We start from the raw sequence: 15133 nt of genomic DNA on the forward strand, positions 1-15133 counted from the left end.
TAATAAATATTCATAAAGAGCGTTGATTGATATTTTAAGAATTTCAATCGTCAAACAGTGTACTTTGTCTGTTAATTAAAAACACCAAGAAAATAAATACCTTATGATTTATTATTTCTTTGTCAATATCGTTTGATACTAAAATAAATTTGTATTAAAATCGGTACCGAATGAAGCAAATATATGTCAATATCATGTGATTAGAAAGGATTTTAGCAAAGTATAATTGAAATAATCATTATTTTATGTACTGTTTTATTATAACTACAATAAGTTTGAAATAAGACTAATAAGCAGAATGTAAAAAAATTTGTTAGTTAAATAAATTATCATCCATGGATAATTAAGTGCAATTGAATTAAAAAGCATAAAAAAGCCATTTTTAGAAGGAGCTGCGTATAAATAGCACGTGTAGGAATTGTAAATGTAATTTTAAACTAAAAAGACTGGGTGAGTTTATTTTTTCAATATACCAGTCTTGATTATTGTTGTCAATATGCTTGTTACAGTCACTCTTCTCTTCTTCGCTTGCGAGAGTGTAATTTTGGTACGTATTTATTTGCTAATATATTCTCTCTTTTTATATGCAAATGTTTCATGTTCACCTATTCTTTAATCAAGACAATTACAATTATGAATTTTCATCTTTTATACACTTTTACACTAATTACCAATAAGTTGTTATATAATTAATATCCTTTTTTATTATAAATATTATTACTTTGTATTTGTTGTATGGCTATTTTGTTATATCGTATTATTAGAATTTTCATTACTATCATAAATTAAATAATTATTAATACTTACTAGAATGCTAACATTTCTATATGCCTAACGTGGATTTATTATTACATGCTATATGCACGTACGACTATTTTACATACATGTATTATAAATAAATAAATAAATAAATATATATATATATATATATATATATATATATATGTGTACATATAAATATGTACGTATGGTAATAAAAAATGTAATATTTTTTTTTATTAGAGTTCATGTTATCCATTAGATACTGAAGATATACAGAATGTGCAGCAGGTAATTATAATTCATAGCAATTTACATAAAAACGAAATATTATAATGTTAAATAATTATATCATTTTATATTTATGTAATAATTGTTTTATTAGTATTAGTAAGGCTTCTCATAATTATTTACATACACTTATTTAAAATCATTAGTATTAAATTATAAATTACCATTGCTGTTATTATAGTATCGATAAAATAATTTAGCTCATAAGATATTTCCATTTAAATTAAATTTTTATTTTATTATTGAATAAAATCACCAACGGTCATTATTTATTAAATCGTATTTTCTAAATTTCTAACTTTGCAATTTTGTCTCCTTCACTATCCAAACGGTAAATTTTCACTTTTATAAAAAATTATTTTAGAAAAATATTTATTGATATTATTAAATATATTAATATAAGAATGTGTCGTTAAAATAATTTTGACTGATATTAAATATCAATGTATATTCAATTTTATCTCACGGTAATTTGAATTATAGGCTGTAGCTGTACCATTACATCTTGTCCTAGAAGATGTGCCAAATGAGCCAGAAGTGAGTATTTAGATTGATTATTAAACATATAGATAAGTTTTACGATGATTTGTAAATTTATTACATTGTATATATTTATCAACGTCTATTCACTCAAGTTGTATTATACAAGAAATAGCACAATAGACGTTGATACAGCACATACTATATGACTGTTCTATTTATGTTGATAAATTTGGATCTGCAGAACTTGGCTGGTCGTTTGGGACACGCCTACGTCACAACATATGACCAGAAGAAGGCGTCCATTGGCAATACGCTCAACAGCTTTCAAGATTTAGGTAAAAAAACCGTGGAATCTGGAGTTAATCTTATGAAGAATGGCCTAGAATTTATCTTTCTCGTGCCGACATTCGGTAGAAATGCACTAGGGCGACAACAGAAGACATATAGTCTGAGTGTTTAAATTGTTACCTAAAAGTTATCATCTTAGCCCATATAAAAGATCTCCAAGATAATTGAACATTTGCATTTGCGCCGTTGGCAATTAATGGGCCCTAATTTTGTAAACTCAAGCTCAAGACTCTACGGCTGAAAAATAGGCCGATGAAGTTGTTCGTGTATTTGAGAATTTCTATTCGACTTGTATTTTATGGTGAAATAAATATTAAATAAGCACCAATCAAAATTCAAATATTTTATTTGAAATCTACCTCGAGTGGATTGCAAATTATTTTATCGGGCTTTTAATCCATCATCCATTAAAAAGTTGTTCCAATAAAAAGAACGTTCTTTTGAAATTTTACATAATGGCGATTTCGAAATATAAAACATACCATTTCTAATGAAATGGATTACAAAATTTTACAAAATTGCATTCGAGCCGCTCGCTTATTAGTATTATCGGTAAATAAGTATTGTAATTTAATTTTTAAAAAATATTAACAATTGATATAACAATTAAAGTTTCATTTTTGGAATAAAAGAAAAAAGTTTCTAAAATTATTAAGAAATAGTAAGCTTAAAAGATACATTAATGTTACACAAAGACGGGCGCATATGTTATATTTTAATTTTTTCTTTTCTTAAGTTTAGTCTAAAATATGCGACAGACATCAATTATTGATTTATAAAATAGGTATTAATTAAAATTTTTGCTTATGTTGTCTTCTAGTAGTGTTAAATATTTAATAAATAATTCTAATTTTTTTCCTTAAAGAACAAGAAACATTTGATATTATTTGCTTTGCTATTTACTGTCGTTCATCAACCTTTCGATATTATGCCAATAGGCTATTTATTTAAATAAGTTATTAGTCTTATAAATAAAAGTAATTTGCACATAAATTTGTATTAAATATTCAGTATATTGTGACAAATTTTCGAGTTAAGTTGAAATAATTAAACAAGAATATGTGTATTGATTTATTGAAAGATTATTCTCATTATATCTCATTCTATTCTTATATGCCATTATTAACACGAAAGTAATATTTACCGAAAAAGATAAGTTGAATAAGAAAAAAAATTAATTAAAAGGAAAAGTTTATGATACAAATATTTACGAAAATAAAAAAGCTATCATTTTCTAATATTCATAGCAGCAAATTGAAAAATTTTTTATAACATTATCTTATTTGATAATAATAATGGATTTAACCTCAATAACTTTATTGAAGTTCTTCACGGTATTTTTAGCGTAATTTTTGTTCCAATGCTGCAAAAATTGATTGCTTTATATAGTATGTTTGCTATGAATTTGATAAGCATTCTTAAATGTGTTTAAAAATGAATTATTGAATGGATCATTAATGAGAGAATAAATAAATAAATATTGAAGAATCATTTGAATCTATTTGTAATAAAATTCAAATATAGAGTTTTGCAATTTTATATTGCCGTGCCACAAATCCAATTTGCAAAGAATTTTTAATTTCTAATAGCCTCTTTACAACATATCTTAGCATTTGTAAATATTATAAATACAACAACTTTCTATAATGAAATTAAAAAAAAAAAAAAAAAAAAAAAAAAAAAAAAAAAAAAAAAAGAATATATTGCTGATATAATCCATATATGTGAATTATATTTATTGAAGAGTTTTGTAAAAAAAAAAAAAAAAAAAAAAAAAAAAAAATAAAAATAGAAATTTATAATAGTTACGATAATATAAATAGGTCGGAAATATTTTTTAATATCAAATTTTATACAAAATGCTATGTAAATTGTAAAAATGTCGCTGAAACGCACAACAAAGAACTTCGTTTATTTGAATATGTAAATATTTTGTGAATCCATTTGTTATAATTTAATTTAGATGTATACTATAAGCAACTTTTTAATCTTTTTAACATCTTTAAAATTTATATGTAAATTGTATAATTAACTTAATTACCGTCTAATAGAATGATACAGTAAATGAATTTTTCTTATACTTAATAATATTAATAGCTCATATCAATTTATAATAATTAATTTTATAATAAAATTGGTAAATATTTTATTTAATTTATTATGCGTCACTTGAAATCATTTAATCTCCATCAATTCGACATTTATGATAATTTATGATTTTCGTGTTCATACTTGGTTTAATGAATTCCTAATATACATTATATTTTTAGTAGTCTGAAAATGTTTTTAATGAAACATTATATTCTGTAAAGACAATATTTAAAAATTCATAGAATAATTTTTATCTGTCGACAACCGTACGCATCGATGATATTGATTTACTTTATAATAAAAATTCTTGATTATAACCTGAGTTGTCTAGAATGTAATAATTAATTTTTACAATTATTTCACATCGTATTAAGGGCTTTTTAAGAAATTTAATTTAATTTAATTCGTCTTTTGTAATAAAATTTCTTTTCATTTTATAAAAGCATTAAAAATATACATTACTTAATATTTTTCATACTTTCTAACTATAAAAATTATAAATATATAAAAAATGGATTTTATTTGTTTATTTAAAGAATAAGTATAATTCGATTAAATTAGTGTAAAAATAAAAAATTTCTATTTTTTTTTTAAATTATAAGTTATTAGTGTTTCTATTTTAGGACATTTCAATAGTCCCATCCAATACGTAATTCCTTAAATTTCACACATACTAACAAATATTTGCCTAATAACATCTTCTTTGTAATCATTATTATTATTATAAATAATATATAAAACTTGCGTTTCGTAATTTTATAATTTTTAATGGCAATATATATTGAAAAACTGATATAAAATTATGAAATTAAAGTGTAGGTAAAAGAAGTAAGACAAAATGCTTTACAGTAAACTTGTATTTAATAAAATGACAATTTATTGTTACATTATGTTAACAATGTGTAAAGTACCGCAAAAGATTGGTCAATATTAAGTATGTCCTCTAATGTGTATCTATGTGATTGAAATTTTTTTTTCTAAAACTCAAACGTCAGAAGCTCCTTAAGGAATAAAGTCCAAGGAATTTGAAATATTAAATGTTAAATTACAAGCTTATAAGAATAAAAATTAAAGCGAAAAATAATTCAGAAATATACCCATCGTAATTTATACATTGAATCAACGAACACGGGCTTCTATTAATTTCAATGTATTTATATTACAATTTAACAATAATTATATTGTGAAGTAATGTTATAAAAACGCCTTAAGATGTTGAATCACGTTGAGTAAACATTTTTATTAATAAACACAAGATATTGTGATAATTGATAAAATCGGCATTTGGAATTTTATTTATGTGAATAAAAAATATCTTTGTTCATTGAAGCAATAAGATAATTGAAATTAAATTTTATATATTCATAATCAACAAACGTTACCGCGTTTGGCACTTAAAAAATTTAACTATTAAAAATAATATATAAGAAATTTATTTCTCATGCGGCAATTTTGTTTAATTTAATTTTGGCGTTTGATCTTCGTTAGTTGACAAAATTTTTTTTTTTTTTTTTTGCACTATTTATTAAAGAAAAGCTCACTTAAGATGTAATAAACGTTCTTATGCAATGTGATTATTTATCACATGGTATAATTTATCTTGCTGGAAGACAGTCGGCTAAAGAAAAAGAAATAGAAAAATATTTTTGGGTATCGATGATGTACGTATGTATGTATGTATGTATGTACAAATAATGTTTAAAATTCGAGACGAACATTGTATACGAACAAAATTTTACGAAAATGTTGATATTTAATAAAGATAGGGGACGATGTATTTTTGTCAAATAATATAAATGTTATGCACGAACCTCAGGGTTCCAAGTGTCAATATTTGCAAACTCGAAGTCACGAGAATTCTGATATGTAATGAATATAGATTTTGCTCTTTAAATTGCACATGTTTTTTCCCGATGGCTCCCCCGAATTATCATAAGACAATCGATATAAAGTACGATAGAGAATGGTTATTGAGAAGAAAAATCAATCTTAAAATTGTGAAATGTCGATTGGAAAATGCTCGAGAGGCGTCTCGATAAATATTTGAGACGATGAGTTATTTATTATCAGTGGAAGTGGCCTGTGCCATCATAAATATATAAAATGAAAAATCGCATCGACAGCCTATATTATCATCATCCAATGAATAAATTAAAATATTTTAATTGTTTTACAATAAAATTATTCAATTTCAAACATTGACTATCTATCCAATACTTCTCCCAATTAGAATATTTATTATATTAGAATATTATTATTAGCATTAGAATATTTTATTTCACAGAGGGAAAGATATCGTATAAAATCACATGGTACAAAATTAAAAGCATATTTTATTTTTTATATAAATATAAGTAGTTGAGAAGAATGTGTCGTCTACAGGATGCGCGACAGCCAAATATTGATAAAAATAAAAATTTACATATACTTTTAAAAATTTGTGTGTCGGCATAACAAATAACCGTAAGTGGATCTCGGTCATCCATATTATATGCAGTTGCAATTTAATAGAAAGGATATTTTTAAAAAGTATATTATCTCCTTATTTATCCTCTATTTACATGCTAAGACAATTACAAGGAATTTTATTTATAAACTTATTTGTGTTTTAGTACTTTGAAATGGACCTGATGATTCAATCGTATGGATGGTGTTGATATATGTTTGATAATCGATTGCTTCCACATTAAACATTGCACGGCATATGCGTCAGCGCGTTTACAATTGTCTAGAAAAATCTATAGAGATGTGTGTAATCGATACTCGAACGCGTCCATTACATAATAAAAGAAAAGAAAAGAAAAAAACAACAACAACAACAACGATCGTATCTAAATTCCGACATAAGTTTGAATAGTTCACCTGTTATCGAGCAAATTACTCGGCTTCATAAGTACGAGATACTAATACTTGTAATTACGTTTGTTGGGCGCCTATAAAATAAGCTAATTGACGATTTTTGTATGTGGTAATTCTTTATCGCATCTAAATGTAGTAGCCAAATTGTAATTTCAAGCAAAAGCATATTTTGTCTACACATTATACGTGTCAATCTCGTATTATTACGTAAACTGAATTTTGTCGCTGTATCCGTGATCCTTACAGACTCATTGAGTGAGTCAATAGTCCTTACGCGATCGTGAGACGTATCTTTCCATTATCAAAGGATTATCATTCTTTATAGGTATGACCAGCGCAAAATCACACGCACACGCACGCACACATATATTATAATGAAGCAATTAATGGCATTCAATAGAAATACCAATATCGAGGTGAGCGAGCATTGATAGCCTCGTCAGCCCGAAGGAAGTCAACATGATGTTCAATGTGGAAAAGCTGTGCAGTTAATGAAGGTTTAAGTTTTTCTAGCTCACGCGCCAATGAATTATTATACAAATCGTCTTATACAACTAGCTTAAGGTAGTTAGTTATATCTGATTTTATAAGACATTTTGCACGCTCAAGTATGTACTTTCCATGTTGTAGTTTAAATGATCAAGAGACAGCTTCTATCGATAGATCATAATGCATTTATAGTGCTTCCGTGATATGCTTTTGATGTGCACAAGAAGCAAGTATAGGAAAGCATATAAATAAGAAGTACATTCAATAATAAAAACGTTGAGCATTATTTGGTGTTTTTTTTTCATTTTTCTTCTTTTTCTTTTTTGTCTTCGAGTTAAAAAATGTGCAAGGCATATGTTTAAACATTACATTAAGTTGTCTATAAATAGTTGTATCGTGTTCTGAAATTTAGGAAGAACGGAATTTGAATCGCCAGAGTAACATAAATTCTTCACTGGTTTTCTTAATACTAAGGAATATTTTGCAATATAAACTTGAAACATAAACTTATGAAAGTTTTATGAAATTTTAAATCATCAATATTTAAATATACAACAAACACAATAAATTGTTATTCGGTTTAATACAATAACTTTTCACGTCGGGTCATTTGGAATTCAAAATCTCACTATGTACAATTTCTTCGTCAAAATTCACTCGAATTAATGATAATTCAATAATTATAGTTAATTATTTTAATACTACGATTAAATTATTTTCGTGAGTAAAAATTATTTATCGTAAAATACAGATACAAGTTTAAATAAAGAATATTGATTTAGTTATACCAATGATCCACTTCCAAGTATCGAACAAAGTAACGCACAATTCACACGCCAAAAGCTTTAATTATTTTCGGCATATCTCAATCTCACAGACTTGCGTCACTAATATTCACGCACAACATATAAAAGAAAAAAACGTCAAAATATCGGGAAAAATGAACAACAAAAGAAAAAAAAAAAAAAAAAAAAAGAAAGAAAAGAAAAAGAAAAAAGAAAGAAACGTGTATTCAGTCTGCTTGCTTCCCTCTCGTTTAAAGCTCGTCTTTTTCATCGAGGTCGATGTCACTGAGGTCTATGTCCTCCTCGATGATCAGCTCTGCATCCTTGCCATCCCAAGGCTCGGTCGTGTAGATCTTGGGCAGCTCTTTGGTCCTTAATGGAGCTGTGCCACCACGACCGTAGCTCAAGTCACGCAGAAATTCGTGAATGCCGTCGTACGAGAAACTACCCTTGAGGAGGGAATACTTCATCTTCTTGATATTGACTGCTGCGAGGGCAGGATATCCAAATCCACCGATTTCCAAGGCTTCTTCGATCAAAGGTTGGACGGTAGCTTCTGACCACACCCATCTACAATGATAATATCGTCGCAAGTTATCCCCTTATGTTTGCGATAGTTCCTGCTCACACGATTTTTAACGATTAATGGATATTTTATAGTACAATGTAGCTTTAAAGCTTAGCCACACATCCAACATCCATTTAGTTGAAAAAGTACGACTTCTCGCTGCAATATTATTGAAATCGAATGTTGAGCGTATGACATAATAGCAAATTTAACGTTAAGGTCCCCACTTTGGGGCTTATCATACGCATTGCACGGCTATCAAAAATACAACGATGAATACTCAAATCGAGCCAAATCGAGCCAAATCGAGCCAAATCGAGCCAAATCTCGCTTAACCGTATTTCAATATTTTCCGTCATTTTCTCTCTTAAATTCAATTTTCCAATATCGTTTGCCCAAAACTCTAGGATGCCTGTCTATCAATTGTCACAGGCTTAAAACGAATGAAAAATATAACGAATTTTGTATTAACGTGCGCGACAAACTTCTCCACCTGGGCATTTCCATTTTTTACCAAGATAACTGTTAATTCTGATAGACTCACCCCCACATCTTCTGCTTGAACTTATCGCCGAGTTTCGACAGAGTTTTCAAATATTCGTTGCGACACTCGGACTGACAGTCGAGGAGTTGCGGCAGTACCGACACGATGCAGAGCGGCTTGTTCTCACAGGCTTCTTTCAGACTTTCTTCGTTAATGATCTGCGTGATTTCTGGTGCTGGCACGTTCTCGGACAGCTTGTCGAGTGCCCAGCTGACGATGTCGCTGCTCGTGCGGCCGCCGTCGTAATCGGTAACCGATTCGGGGGTCTTCCTGCCTGGGCCGAAGTACTTGATCGACGGGTAGCCTCGGATTTCGTATTTGCTGCTCTATAAATCAAAGGTTGAATCGTTATCAATGGAAATCGATTATCCCCGTGTGTTAATTATAATTTTGAAGAATTTTGAATAGAGCTTTTTTTAATTCCGAGATAATATTTGGTCTAATTTTGTTCTAACGCGCGATATTATGATTAAATTTCTTAAATCGCAATGAGTGCATTCGTTTTTGAAAGAAGATGAAAGTGAGAGTGAAAGTGTTGGTTTTCATGCTGAAATATTTGCATGAAATATTTTAGTTAATTCAAATAAATATTTCATAAGTTAATCAACAATATCTCGACAAATCGATAAAACACGGTCTGCTGGTGATAATATCGTTGCCGCAAATTCTGTATTTTTTCTACGATGGATTGCATTATTCGTCAATGCTAACGCGGCCAAGAAATTTGAAGATAATAATAATCACTGATGCGACCGATATACAACCGGATAAAGCTTACCTTAGCTGTGTGTACGGTAGCATCTAGAGCACCGAGCTTAACTTTGCCTTTAAGTTCGGAGGCAGCACTGGCCCACTGGGGTGCAAGATTCTTACAGTGGCCGCACCAAGGAGCATAGAACTCAACGAGCCACATGTCCTCGGAATTCAGGACCAATTCGTCAAAGTTATCGTCGGTAAGTTCCACCACATCCTTGGAATCCTTCGACCCCTGTGATTTGGAGCTACTCTTCTTGCCACCTAATCTGGCACGTACCATTTGAGAGGCAGCGTTTAAGGCTGCCTCTATCAAACCTGCGGCAGTTCTGGGTCCATTGAAGTCTTCCGGTGTGCTTTTATCTCCGACAAAGATCTTGATCGTTGGAAAACCACGTACCCCAAATCTCGAACCCAAAGACTTGTGCTCGTCTGCGTTAACACCTCCGACTTTAATGACACCCTAAACATCCAATTTATAGAAAAGCATTAGCGAGCGATGATAATATCAGCCTTTATCGTTTGCTACGCTACGTTTTAACGATAATATTACGCCTGCCCTGACATATTAATAAACAATCGCACCAATGTGCGTGTAATTTGGACAATTTGTCTTTAATATTAATAAAATATTTTATTGCACCATATATCGACCGTATTAGGATGCAAAATGTTAATGCAATTCGATTGTTATTAAATTAAATAGCACTAAATTTGTATCCAAATTTAATTTGTCCAGATTTTATCAAATTCTTTAATACAAACTATTACAAAACCTTCTATTCACCGGACTAGAATACCTTATCATCTCTGCATTGATAATAAAAACATATTCACCGGAGACACAACTATCTTGGTACTTACATTGTACAATTAACCAACTATAATCTACATTCGTATACCCAATCGTGTCATTTCAAATGTATAAAATTTCAAATGTGCAATCGTATCTGTCATTTAAATTCAAGAAAACAAAATCATAACCCGCAAATGTCGCAATACTAAAATTGGAAAAAATCATGATATTTTTGATAATTAACAAAATGAAAAACCAACTTATTATCAAAAGATGATATACCTTAAGCGCCGAAGCAGCTTTTTCGTATTCTGGCTTTAATTGCTGGCAGTGTCCGCACCATGGTGCATAAAATTCAACGATCCATATACTGTGGTCATCCAGAACACGTTTGTCGAAATTATTCATCGTTAGGTCGATCACATCCGAGTCCGATGGATACATACATTGTACTCCAGCAATACCCAACAGCATCAATATCACACCTATTCGACATAAAGAGTCGCCATGAAATTATGAAAACATACCATTTATTGGTCATCAAACGCCAGCAATGCCCCAATACGAGTATTATTATTATTTCTTTTTTACCATTAATTCGAGACAAGATAAGAATTTGAAACAATTTGGATGAAATCTGACAATTAGCAATGCGAAAAATCTATCGAACGCGATAAAAAGGCACACAAAAACATAAAATCAGTCTCAGCATACCGGTGCTATTAGAGGCAGTACGCCAGGTGTTAAGGGCGCCCCCCTCCGCCCCCCCCGCCATCACCAACATCATCATTAAAACCTACGAAAATCCATTGTATCCATCTAAGTTGCGACAAAGCCGGCGCTCGATATAACGATGAAAATAATAATGTCAGAGGCGTCCGGCATTGCTACTCACCGATCGGCATGTTCTGCATTTTCGGTACACTCGTACGATGGAAGTGAACCTGCTCGACTTCCTCACGCGCTCAATCCAATATACCAACACGTCCAATACACGTCTAACGTCACCTCGGTTCTGCCGGGGCTATCACTTTTTGGCTAAATAAAGTACGAATGCTAATGTCTATGCGCACGTAATCCTCACCGCCTCCGCAAACCCGACGTGCACGACGACAATTTTTACGTGGAGTCTCCGGATTGGTCCACGACGACGTCGCGCTTGCAACGCACAACTCATTCGCAATGACTACGGCGATCCTTCCAATGCACGCACACGCGCCCACGTAAATGGCATAAACGAATGTACCCGCGTGGCTCAAGAAGCCGAATTCACGACGACGACGGCACCCAAAACGCCGTTTTCTCTTCGCTGGAGGAATTGCTCCGGACCTTTCGCAACTTCACGACAGGGGCGCTGCTGCAGCCACCGCCGTCGCCGCCGCCGTCACCGCTCCCGTCACCGCTCCCGTCACCGCTCCCGCTGTCGTCGTCGTCATCGTCGTCGTCGTCGTCGTCGTCGTCGTCGTCGTCGTCGTCGTCGATGCCATCTCCGCCACCTCCGCCACCGATGCCGCTCAACCACGTCGTCCTCTCGACACTCTGCCCACTATTTTACCTACATTTTCTCCTGCGATTTGGCATTTATTTGACCTCACGGCCAAAAATCGCTTGGAAAACAGAAAAACAAAAGAAAGAAGACAATTTTTGTTTCTTAAGCTGTAAATTAATGGTGGGCCCTGCTGAGTTTCGCCCGAAGTATTGTCCAATCAGTCGTACACGAGTAACTCGTATAATTTATTTATCCGGCAGTTTGGAAAATCTTTTGTTCAACGTTACTCCCATCCCCCAACACATCCCAACCAAAGTTAATTCCCATTTTTATAAATGTCAAGAATTATCTATTTATTTGCATATTTAATTAATTATTTTTTTTTTTAATTTTTTTTTTTTTTTTTTATATTAATATCCACATCATCGATTCGATGTTATCACGTCATTATGCTGTACGTAGCGTATTCCGTGTAAAGTATTTTTTTATACTTGGACGGACAAAGCGCATAAAACGTAAAATTAATGATCAATTATTTGCATTTCTCGTTGTGACAAGTTTTCTGAGAAAAATTACGAGAGGATAATTTTGCGGCCGAGTTGAGAATTAACGAGAGATGCCTGAGGAACAAAATGTTAATAGTCCAAAAGGATCATTTATTGTTGAAATTATGTATAGCTTGAAAGAGATTTTGCTCGCTGCATTATTTATTGCTCATCGAGTCGAAGATGTCATTATTTTGTATTACACAAGACTTTTTAAACTATCAGTATGAGATTTTAAATATTCAAGTAATGAGAAAATTGATCATTATAAGAATTTATCATTTTAATTTTTTTCTTCTTTTTTTTTTTTTTTTTTGTTCGAATATTTTAATCAAATGATTACCATTGTAATTGAAGATCGTTAAAATAATGATTTCGCATTAATGTTTTACCGAATTTTCCGATAAAAAAAAAAGCCGATAAAATAAATTCAAATCTATAAAAAAGATATGAAAGAAAATTAGTAGGGCGAAGTATTTCGAAATATTACGATATTCGTTTTTACGCTTATCCAGAGTGTAAAAAAATGGAAATTGGATTGATTCACAGGTGTACGCGTGTGGCGTCAGCTTTTCTAGCAAGTAAACACATATATCTAGTGATAAAATAAATTATGAAAAACAAAAAATGTTATTAAAAACAAAACAAAACAAAACAAAATTTAATATAATTTAATAAAAGATTTAATAAAAATGTAGTGAAATTATCTTTGCAAGTATTAAAATTTCAAGTTTACATGAACATAAATCAAACTCAATGTAATAATACGAGCATTAAAAAGTTGATATTTTTCCCAACAAAGAGAAAATACGGTTAAACAATTAATATTGAAAAATAATATGGAATAATCAATAATATTGAAAAATATAGAACAAAGTTGAGAGATAATTTTGTATGCAATTCTTTACTTGTAAATCAAATCAATTTGCAAAAAATAATACAAAATAATGCAAAATTAAAATTATTTCAGCTGTTTAAATATAAAATTGTTATACGTGTTTTAGTAGAGTTTTCAAATGTGTTTGAGATCATTCAGAGGAATAATAAAATTTCTTTCTAAAGCATAATTATATAAGAAGAATGTTAATATTCATAAAAAATAATTTTGCACAATTCTCTATTTCTTTAAGTTAATTAACATAATCATAAAATAACATCAAAAAAAAAAAAAAAAAAAAAAAAAAAAAAAAAAACTTAAAATGATACTAGTTACTCTAGAAATCAATTATTTAATGGAATAAAAGAAATTAGGAATTACAAATAAATTACTACAAATTTAGATTATATAAATAGTTTTTATCATTTTTATTTTAGATTTATATGACTCGGCTGTATAAAAGAGCAAGAAACGCGAATAAACCTAGATAAGTTGAAATAATCTTTTCGATGAATAATACGAAATTTGAATAAATTTTATTATATAAATAATATAAATCTGTACGAAGATTATTTGCCACATAACAATAAATAAGTTAATAACAATCAATTTGATTTTTCATAATAACAGGAACTGAATTAAAAGCTCTTAAGTTTCACATGAAAATTTTGTTTGTTTTTTTAATTTTTTTTGCAGCTGCATTTATATAAATTGATTTTTATGATTGCAATTCGATACATTAATAAAACGAATTTCATGAATCGTTATTTAAATACCAACGGCGATTATATCTACACACACGTATGCACATGCATAAAGGATTATTGAAATAACCATTAAATTCATAGATTCCGATTTATCAAGATTTATATTTATTCTAGTAATTAATGTTGATTTAGCCAGTAATTGAATTAAATTAATCTTAATTTTCATAATATCATAATCTTTTGTGAAAACAAATGTTATAAATTAAAAATAAAAGTATTTAAAAAAAAAAAGATTTAATAATTGGAGAAAATTTATATTGACTTTAGGCGTTTGCAATGTTTGCACAAATAATAACAATATTTTATATCTTAATCAATTTCCATTAACTTCCACATTCAGTAAATGAGAATTTTTATTTGAAGTAATTTATTGTAAATAATAAAAAATTTATCGAAGAGTTTGATGAAAGGTATTGTTATATATTTAATGTGAAAAATATTAAATTTTCAATATTTGAATATAAACTTATTTTGTAGCATATTTATTCCTTATTGTATGCATAGGCGATTTATTTATTTTATTTCTTGAAAATGATTATAATAGTCTCATAATAAAATAAATATTCGATAATTGTAAGCTGAATTTTCTGCCATTAACTACTGTAAGAGCACAAAACAAAAACAATATATTGTTTGACAAATATTCATAATATGATATCAATTCTTAATAATTCATTTTCATGTACTCA

At 29.7% G+C, this 15133-nt stretch overlaps 2 protein-coding genes across 2 annotated transcripts; one reads left to right on the top strand and one right to left on the bottom strand.

The window, feature by feature from the left end:
* The first annotated feature begins 496 nt into the window (after positions 1 to 496).
* LOC105368399 (uncharacterized) lies at positions 497 to 2075 on the top strand. The gene is made up of 4 exons (XM_011507409.1): positions 497 to 547; positions 1003 to 1050; positions 1534 to 1587; positions 1775 to 2075. Exons 1-4 carry the CDS (start codon positions 497 to 499, stop codon positions 1991 to 1993), a joined length of 372 nt encoding a protein of 123 aa, XP_011505711.1. The 3' UTR covers positions 1994 to 2075.
* A 6210-nt stretch (positions 2076 to 8285) lies between these two features.
* Positions 8286 to 11745, bottom strand: CaBP1 (Protein disulfide-isomerase A6 homolog CaBP1). The gene is made up of 5 exons (XM_011506824.1): positions 11662 to 11745; positions 11049 to 11251; positions 9996 to 10433; positions 9218 to 9543; positions 8286 to 8675 (listed from the first exon to the last, which is right to left on the bottom strand). Exons 1-5 carry the CDS (start codon positions 11678 to 11680, stop codon positions 8357 to 8359), a joined length of 1305 nt encoding a protein of 434 aa, XP_011505126.1. The 5' UTR covers positions 11681 to 11745; the 3' UTR covers positions 8286 to 8356.
* Positions 11746 to 15133: the final 3388 nt, after the last annotated feature.

This window comes from Ceratosolen solmsi, unplaced genomic scaffold (assembly GCF_000503995.2).
Source record: "Ceratosolen solmsi marchali unplaced genomic scaffold, CerSol_1.0 scaffold6, whole genome shotgun sequence".
NCBI classification, from domain to species: Eukaryota; Metazoa; Arthropoda; class Insecta; order Hymenoptera; family Agaonidae; genus Ceratosolen; species Ceratosolen solmsi.